Here is a 9,739-nt window from a genome sequence, read left to right on the forward strand (position 1 = left end):
ATTCATACTGTGTGTATGTATGGCTTCCAGACTTCTACCCTGTCCTCATTTAGCAAAAGACAGCAATCCTAAATCAAGTTCAAGGTTTATTTCAACACACTGTATCTTGTCAGATTTTTCCCTCCTTAGAAAACTCCAGCCCTTAGATCTGAAGTTAAAAAACTTGAGCTTCAATAGATACATAAAGCTAAAGCTGAGCACTACAGTATTTTGACATGTTGTGTTCTTAAAGTCAAAGATGCATTTCTTAATCCTCCCAACACATCCTTGCTGATGCTCAGGCTGTTGCTCTTGTTTGACCATGTGATGCATCTTGACTAATCAAAGTAATTACATGTTTTCTTCCACCTCAAAGATTTTTCCACACTGAGGGAGCATTATGGCACATTGAACAATGAGCTCATTAAAATGCCTTCCAATCATCTGCGATTAGACATTACAAGCTACTGTATTTCAAATCAGGGGATGAAAACATAACAGCAGCACCACTGCATTAGTTATCATCCTTTTCAGCTATACCATCACCCATTTTGTGTACTGACTGCACAACGGTCTTTTATGTACATCCAAGAATCAGCATGGCTATGGCTACCACTCACAGATGAATCATTTTTTCTGAGCCTTTGATTATGATACAGCAGCAGGTAATTGAAAGGAGCAGTGTGCAGGATTTAGAGGCATCTAGTGATGAGGACTGCAGATTGTAACCAGCTGAAATTTCTCCCATGTGCCAAGCGTGAACTTCTGGTTAGCATTCTTTTAGGACTTTAGTTTTGGAGGTTTTTACCAAGCAGTAACCTCTCGTGCTGGAAAATGAAGCCAATGTGGAAGTCCAAAGAACTGCAGGTTCTCTGAATGGCCACTGAAGGCTGGCTCTACAAGTGAGTCAATCCCCACGGACCCCATGTTAGCATGTCCAGCTGGTGCAAAAAACAGTTTTGGTGAAACCACCCCTCACTTCTTCACAGCTATGACCTCTCGTCCAAACATGGTCACTTCTGGCTCCAAAAAAAAAACAACAAGATGGCGACGGCCAAAATGCCAAACTTCAGGCTGCAAAACAGCAGTCCACAAACCTATGGGTGATGTCACAGTAACTACATAGTTATTTTATGCAGTTTAGGGTTTTTACCGGGAGTTAAATTATCTGCAGAAGTCTCTTCCACTCAAAAACAAATAAACCAGCTGATTAAACTGGTAAAACACTGAATAAACCAGCGTCATGTTACAAATCTGACACTGTTCAGCTCATTGCAGACGGGCTGCTATCCCGGCACCTGCTAATGTGTGCTCACCTTTTTTCTTTGATAACATAAGATCCAGACATTCAGGAGGCTTTTACCAGGGGCTGAATTATCAGCCAAATAAACAGACGAACAATAAAAACACTAAATAGAGCAGTTTCACATTAAACATCTGTGTTTTTCTTGACACTGTTCGGCTCTTCACTGAGGGGCCAATTGAAAAAAGTGACTGCCCCTATTAGAGCCAGTGTTTGGTTTGTCTGTTCTAGGCTACCACAAAAACATGGCAGTGCAACATGGTGGACTCCGTAGACGAGGACACGCTCAGATATTCAGCTCATTCAAAGGTAACAAAAATCCGATTCTTATTTTCAGGTGATTATGAACCAAAGAAAACACACTTATTATATCACCATTTCTGCCAATATATCCCCCTAAATCCTAAACACTGGACCTCTAAACAATAAAGTATTTAATAATATAGTTCTGTATGAGTGCACATATACACTGCACTGCCTTGTCATCATAGCTCACACAAAAAAAAGGTCAAACAAAACGTCAGCATCAGACTGCTATCAAAGTGTAACAGACGAGATGAGTTAGTTTTACAGCTGCACCTGGAACAGGAATCATGTTGTTCTATTAGATCTGAGACTCTCTTAAACTGCCCTGTCAGAGTCATAATAAAACAAAGCAGCAGCTAAAGTGTTGTTATATTCAGACTGCCCCTCTGGGTATTCATACATTATGAACATGGCTACTGTATGCATACTGCAGCTGAACAAGGGTAAATAAATACAGTACCTGCCTAATGACAATACTGTATCATACTGAGGAGGCGCCACATTAGGGAGCGCTTTCAATTTAACACCAATCTACGGTAACTTCAGCGATGCACTGACGATGTAAATTGGTTACACTTTTACTGACTTGTGATGGAGTCCGGTACTATGTGCTGTCAAGAGTGGCCTGGTTTGTGCAGCAGCGGTCTTGGCAGTGAACACTTCTGCTCACTGTGTTGGCAGGTGGGGAGAGTGCAGAACCGGGCTTGTGTGTGTCATGTCACATTCAGCTCATCTGTCAATGTAGTGGATTATTTCTTGAGAGACCAGAATTGGCTGCCCAGAATCAGGCCGCCATCAATCTTCAGCCGCTCTAGCTGGGACGCAGGGGAGGGCTGTGTGAAAGCAGAGGCTCATGGGAAAGAGAGCAGCGCCGCTTCCTGAGCAGGTGACGAAGCAGTCAGGCAACTCGTTACTCAATCTCTGCCTCAGCGGTGACTATGCCGATTTGTCACGGAAACATTTGAAAAAAATAAATAAATGCGATCTTGAAACTTTATCTCGGCAGTCGCATTTCTTCTGCTTTTTTTTTTTTTTTTTTTTTTTTCCCCGCTATGCACTGTCAGCTCACTGTTGCAGGAGGCAGATAAGCTGATTTCTCAAACATTGTTAGATGCTTCAACAGGCCGGAGGATTACATCTGTACCTAGCTCAACATGACCTTCACTTCCCCTCGCAGCCCCTTGTCTGTGTATCTTTGTCTATGTGGGATGGTGTGTGAGTTTTTGCACCACTCAGTCTCTCAGACAGTCAGCCGGGCTGTACGCCAAGATCCTCAAAAAATTTATTTCAGGACATGTTTTCTTACAAATACCAACCCCCTATTTCACTTCAAAACTTGGCCTGTGACCCTCCAGAAGACAATACAGTAGCAAAGCATGTCACGTTGCAAGGTACAGGAAGGCAGTTTCACCTATCTTGTCATCAAGCAATAAAAAGATAATGATTCAATAATCTCAGGAAAGGGAAGGCATGTGTGAGTCTAAGATAAAACACGATTTCTATTAATCCGTTTATCGGCAAAGACATTTTGAATCTTGTATTTCTCACGCTTCATTAACAAAAGCATTTTACAACTTCATTTTCTGTAGGCAGAGTGTATAACACTCATCTTTTCATCGTGCTGTAGAAACACAGAAATATTATTTGATTATGGAAAAACAGAAAAGCATGAAAGCCAATGGATTTTTTTCAAGGCAAGACATCTTTCCTTTTTTTTTTGCTACGTCCTACATAGCCATATCTATTTATATCTGAAGGGCTCTGGCCTCAATGAAACCAGAGAGCTTCTCAAATTATAAAATCAATTCTAATTCAAATATTCATCATAGCATTTCAATTCTGAGAGAGCAGTTCTGGTTAGATCGGTTAACGCCACTCCACAGCTGAGTAAGACTGATGTCAGCTTAATCCTCTTAAAAAACATGATATACTGTAAATTGTACAGTTGCTGCGCAGCAATAAGGAAAAAAAAACAGACAGAGATGTGTTCTCACCCAGCGCCCAGACCATTATCCCTGGGAAGCCTGCTGATTAAGATAGTAAAATATTATAACATATACTCCGATTATGAGTGTCAGCACCAATTATGGCTGTCAGCCTTCACAGTTTGTTTGGTTTCAAAAGTTTTCTGGAGAGTGCTAAACACAGTAACGCTGTAACGAATCATCAGTCGCAGTGGGAAGGTTGGTTTACTGTAAAACATCTCTCTTTGATTACCTCTTGGTGACGTGAGTCAGAATTGAGTGTTTCAGCCTGAATCAGTCTAATGAAATAAATGAAATCTGAGACTGAAAAGCATCAAATCAGCAGCGTGTGTGTTTATCATCCATCTGTACAGTGTAAGCTTGCATCCTCTCAGACTTGATGTGTCCTGAACACAGCTCCAGTATCCCCAGAGGGCCCATGAAAATGCCACACCATAATGGCCTCAGTGAGAAAATGGTGTGTAAATGTGTGAGCATGTGCGTGTCCGTAGACGGCTTAGCGTTGTATGCAGTCATAGTGTGAGTAGATCTGTCTGACAGCAAACCTTCCAGAGAACCCTCAGCCATAACTATCTTTTGCCTGGATGACTCTTCTAGATCTACGCCGGGGGTGGAGGTTAGAGGATGGGGGTGGCGGGGTGGGGGCTCTTATTTTTTTTTTTCCTTTCTTTTCCTTTGGGACCACTGCATTATTCAAGAGACACTTACTGAGCCTTGCACTTCCTTGTACATCTTTGGCACCAAGCTCGACTTGCCAACCAGTCAAAAAGAAAAAAAAAACACAGAAAAACTGGAAGCCAGGCTTTAAAAATTCATTCGGAGCTCTCTGTCGCTCATCCCTCACCCTCTTGTTCCAATTAACGGGACCGAGATACTTTGAGAACTTTCTATCTATCATAGCTGGGATTTTCCTGTGTCAGCTGTTCCAAAGCAAAAGTAAGCCAATTCTCCGACATGCTGCTTAAAGTCACCAATGTTCAACACAAGTAGGGAGGATTCAATGCTGGACTTTTTTTTCTCCCTCCCTCACTCTTGCTCTGCTTCAATTACTGCCTCTTTTGCTTGGCAATGCAACGCACACAAAGGGAACCAAGCAGAAGATAGCATCAATGTTTAACAGCCGCTTGGCTTCTGGAGAGAGAGCCCCACTCTGTACGAGGGTTCAGCATGGGAGTCACACTCATTGTTAGAAGCTTAAAGAAAGCCTCTGCTTTGCTCAAGAAAACCTTTGCCTTCCCTGTAACACTCCCACATACACCACAAGCAATGCTGGTAAGCTTTTCCATAATCAGAGAATTAGATCCGCCTCGGCGTCTACCCTCCCCTTTTGCCCCTACGGTGCAGAAGGCGCCGGGCTTAATTGCCAAACGTTGCTAGTGCAAAAGAGGGAAACATAATTGTCATTTCCATCTAAGCCACAGTGATCAAAGCTCCCTTGGCTACTAGCACAGTAACAGGGATTTTTGCCTACAGCTTGTCCTACTCGTAACAGTCTGCCAGCTAGATTCAGGGTGTAGTAGTCAAAAAGTCTTTGCTGCACACACAGATCAACTCCCTACCAGCTAACTCACAATGTTTGAAGATGCTCCTTATTTGAAAGCATTTTGCAGCTCAGCCAAAGAACCAAAGTCAAACACACTGTCCACGTATTCCTTCTATTAATAGCACAGAATGTATACGGATAGAAAGATGAAGTATGACTAAATATAAGCACATGCAATTAGAAGCACAATTAGTAGTCATCGCCTTTGCCTGACTGCGAGCACGGTGAATCATCACGTTACAGTACAGTGCCGTGACAAATCATTCTGACATACTGCAGCAGTCTCTCGCTGTTGCTTTTAAACAGCCAGGGCTGAGAACTGCTGCCCCATCGAGGGCAACCGTCTCGCACTCTAACACTGGTACTGTGAAGCCGAAAAATCTGACAAAGAGGTACACGTACCCAGGGTGAGAATGTCGGTGCGACCGGGCCGGGCCACATGGTGCTGCTGGATGGTCTGGTAGAGTGTGGCCTGGCACAACAGCAGGAAGCCGAGGCTAATCCACATGGCCATCAACCAGGACATGGTAAGGCCGTGTCTGCAGGACGGCACACAGCGGGGGGAGAAACAGCAGGGAAACAGTTGTATTACAGCATGTCTCCATACATATTTACAACACAAACATTGGGTTTGATTTAATGTGTTCTAAATAAAAGACACAAAATAGTTCACTGCTTTATCTGTGGACATCACCTAGAAATATTCAGAACAACATGTCTACTAGTGTGATTCATTAAAAGGTATGTGCATAGGTATTTCCTCATAATAACACTAGGAGTAGACATAAAAAGAGGAGACACAGGCTTCAAGGAAACAGAAAGTTAATCATGTCAATATCTGTCTTAAAACCTGTTGAAGTCTGAAACAGACTTGTACCATGCAGAAATACCGAAATGCAGAAAAAGGAAAATAACCTCTGCCAGACTGTAAAAATTTTATGGTGAAAATTACAGTCCCATACACAGCAACACGACAGCCTTGAATATTCTCAGAGTTTCTAAAAGACTGCATTTCTAAGCACTAACAGCTTCTCGCAGATTTGTTCAGCGACTGCCTAATGGCTGGTGAGGGCCAGCATATGGAGACACGCCTTAGCCCTCATTGAATAATGAGGCTCTCCTCCTTCCCAGGTGTTATTAGTGCTTCTCTCCATTCAGGACCCCGCAGTGGGAAATTCAAAAAGCATCAACCCACCTCCTCCAAGCCAAACTGTGGCTCTCTGCCGACTGCATCCTGTTTAGCTAGACTGTTTAGAAAATGAATAATCCCTGGACTGATCGTCAGTTTTGAGAGGAGTATATTGCACCGAAATCACTCACTGTGTCACTGAGATATCACAGGCACTGACTGTATGTTTTACATGTGTCATTTTTCACTGAGGTGGTGACTCTCTGAGTGAATGCGACGCTCTATGTGACAGTGTGATCTAACACTCCTTTAAAGTTGGATTCTACTATATCTCAATACACAAGAGAATATAAAGCAGACTGTGAGCCCCAGGGAGTCTCTTGAATATGAACTTCAAACCATGGAAATCTCAGAGTGAAACGAGGACTCTGTATACACAGGAATGTTACAAAGTGCCATGAAAGCAGGCCTGATCCAGTAAGTTGTTTCCAAAAGCCACTGCTTGCTTTGTGTGTTCCAACTAGACCACTTTGTGTTTTGATGTGCATCTGAGATTAAGGCTATTAGACTGCTAAATGTTACCCGTGTGCTGTGTGCCCTCAGTGACATTGAGACTGCTTAATATTCAGCGAAAATTAAGCATACAATTATGAACAGCACATTGTAAATCCCCACCCCTGTGCTAAATCCACCATAATCCGCGGTTTTGTGGAAATGTGAACTGGTCCCATGGGTATGTTTTCCTCTTCTTCCTTTTTCTCTAACCACACAGTATTTCTGTGTGGTTAGAGAAAAGGGAGCTTTCTTCATATTCACAGGAATATCGTTGCGCTTGCATGGTTAACAGCATATTGCATATTCTGAGCTCCTCCCGGTTATCGGGAGGCATTCTTGCCGAAAATAAAATGTGGGTCTTACCAGCGGCGTTTTTACCAGAGGTGGAGACGCACGGTAGACTTTAAATAAAAACGAACAGGCATGGGCATCATTTTTTTTAGCGGCAACTTCAGAGGGAAAGAAAGCAGCTTTCAAGAAAACACAACTCTTCCTGTCGATGTTGCAGCCTCGCTTCCATTGCGCACGAGAGCTTTTGTAGAAATATCCATCTTGTTTATTTCCACGCGGGTAAGAAAGAAAAGCAGTTCACTCTCACTTTTGTAGTGTCACGTATAAAGCGAGGGAGGACAGCTCCTCTGTGCGTAATTGGTTAAGTCCAGCGTGAGAGAGTGGATGCGGTCGAGGAGTGGAAACAGCAGTCACACCTGCAGGCGCATGATGCACCTGCGTGCAACATTGATTTAACAAAATGAGACTCGTTTTGTTTCTCGCAGCCTGCACTACTTCTGCTGGGGAGACAACTTCACTGATGAGTCCCTAAAAACCGCCTGTGTGTGGCTGTCATACAGGAGGGTGAAACCACAGAGGATGATCGAGGTGTCATAATATTTAGGCTGCCATCTTATATTTACATCTCAACTTTTTATTGCATGTTATTAGATGTAATGCACTTGCAATGTTGTCATTATTAGAAGTCTATTTTACCCACTTGTTCAAAAGTTATATAACATACCGGTCATGTATATTATTCTGTCATGATGTATTTCTGGAAGCTGTTTTTCGTATTTTCTCACATGCATACAGTCTCCCAGTCAAGTCACATCACCTTTTCTCCATTCATACACATTTTTCTTTACCTAACATACACTTGCCCTAGTAAATCAACCCCCCTACCCCACCCATCCCATCCCCAAACACTAAAGGTATTCCTCGAAAGTCCCACACCCTTACCTGAGCAGTGTGTTCACAAGGAAAGGAGCTCAGTCAGACTCACTCCTCTGTCTTAAATCCATCCATACTTTGAAGCCAGGGATTCCTGCCTGAAATTCCAGTACCAGGTAAGCCGAACACCGCACAAAAAGATCTAAAATGCTGGGTTTTTTCTCCCCACCTCAGTGTTCACCTCCTCTGGACCCCTGCTGCTCGGGTCCTTTTGAAATCCTTGGCAGCACAGTCACCAAAAGCAAAACACCCAGGGGTCTGTGTCACAAACTGGCCAGGATCTGAGGTGATGGGAGGCTGAACATGTCACTGCTGTATCAGCCACATACGTGCAGATCTCTTGTCCTCTTCTTCCTTCAGTCTGTGCCTCTTCTCCGTCAGTACAACTCCTATGTTGTGATGACAGGGAGCTAATTTACCCCCCCTCACTTGTCGTCTCCTTCTCACGCGCGCAGCGGAAGGCTCCAGTGGAATGACTGCTCTGTCTGCTCTTGGCTGCGTCCCCCCATTGAGAAGCTGTGTTGATAGTGTGAGCCTCAGTCCTCTCTCCAACGCACTAAGTAGAGAGTCTGTGTCAGAGAGGCAGAGCGAGTGTGTGAGTGAGCGTGCGCGCGTGTGTGTATTACAATGTAGCCCAGCTGGAAAGAGAGAGAGAGAGCTGTGAGAGAGTCAGATCACATGTCTTAAAGCAAGACTGCCCACTTCTGCATCAAGACTTCATCAGCAAATGAAGAATGCTTTATTAACCCACCCCTCTTTACATCCCAACCTCCCCTTCCCACAATGTCGGAGACGTGCGAGTATAGCCTTCAGCTCACTTTGAATGTGTCTGAGTGTGTCCGTCTGCACATGCATGTGTGTTAGTTGGGAGAGGGTGTGGAGCGAGGATGACTGAATGTTCCTCTTTTAGTCATCGCCTGCCAGCGTTTGAGGGGTGAGAGTGAGATATGCTCCAAGCACAGCACTTTTAATAGAAGGCAGAGTACCTCATCAGGGCACCGCAATCACCATATTACCCATTACGAGCTGGCTGTGGCTCTTTCTACCTGTTTTTGTGGTGATGAGTGGGGATTTGTTTTCACGGCCTGCCCTTTTTTGGGATGTTTCCCACCACCGAAACAAACTTGTATCCGCAGCAGCAGCCTGAGAAGAACCTGTGAGCATCCTTCTGTCACATGCTCACAAACTGAATCTGCTGGCATCCACTGTCCACTGTCTTTTGTATATGTGTGCTTGTGTGGGTGTGTGCACGTGCGCTTAAGCCATGCAACCAGTCCTGTTTGTGTGGAATATGTTTTCCTCCAACACATTTCCTTCCATGTGGAGGAGCTCCCCTTTAACTCATTATACTGTTAACCAGAGATTTACAGTATATGCCAATCCCACGCACCTGCCATGGCTGACTCACTCACAGTCTGACATTTCACAGAAAATGAACCCTATGCTACTCACAACAATACACAGCTGAGGGGCTAAATAAGCTGGCAGACAGTGAGGATAGTGTTGGTACTGTGGGGGAGTACAGACAGATGAACTTGATGATGAATATCGGGGAAAACTTTGTCTCAGAACTGCAGCTTCACCGTGATTTCTTTGTATGCTGTGATGTGTGAATATAGTCGATGTACGTCTCACAAAAATATCTCGATTGCTGTTATCTGGTTGTCTAGTAGAAAAGGTAGAATTTTTTTTAGATGGTTAATAAGCCCTTGCCC

General features: G+C 43.8%; 1 protein-coding gene across 3 annotated transcripts in view; it reads right to left on the bottom strand.

Moving 5' to 3' along the window:
- Positions 1-8,624, bottom strand: part of LOC125896527 (chemokine-like protein TAFA-1) — a 146,169-nt gene extending 137,545 nt beyond the window's left edge. For all 3 annotated transcript variants that reach the window (XR_007450285.1, XR_007450286.1, XM_049589142.1), the window contains exons 1-2: positions 8,034-8,624; positions 5,519-5,655 (exon numbers count right to left, since the gene is read on the bottom strand). Coding sequence is in view for 1 of the 3 variants with exons in the window: in XM_049589142.1 (XP_049445099.1) it covers positions 5,519-5,642 (124 nt within the window). In the remaining 2 variants the exon portion in view is untranslated. The remainder of the gene's footprint in view (positions 1-5,518; positions 5,656-8,033) is intronic.
- Positions 8,625-9,739: the final 1,115 nt, after the last annotated feature.

The sequence above is a fragment of the Epinephelus fuscoguttatus genome, linkage group LG1 (genome assembly GCF_011397635.1).
Source record: "Epinephelus fuscoguttatus linkage group LG1, E.fuscoguttatus.final_Chr_v1".
Taxonomy (NCBI): Eukaryota; Metazoa; Chordata; class Actinopteri; order Perciformes; family Serranidae; genus Epinephelus; species Epinephelus fuscoguttatus.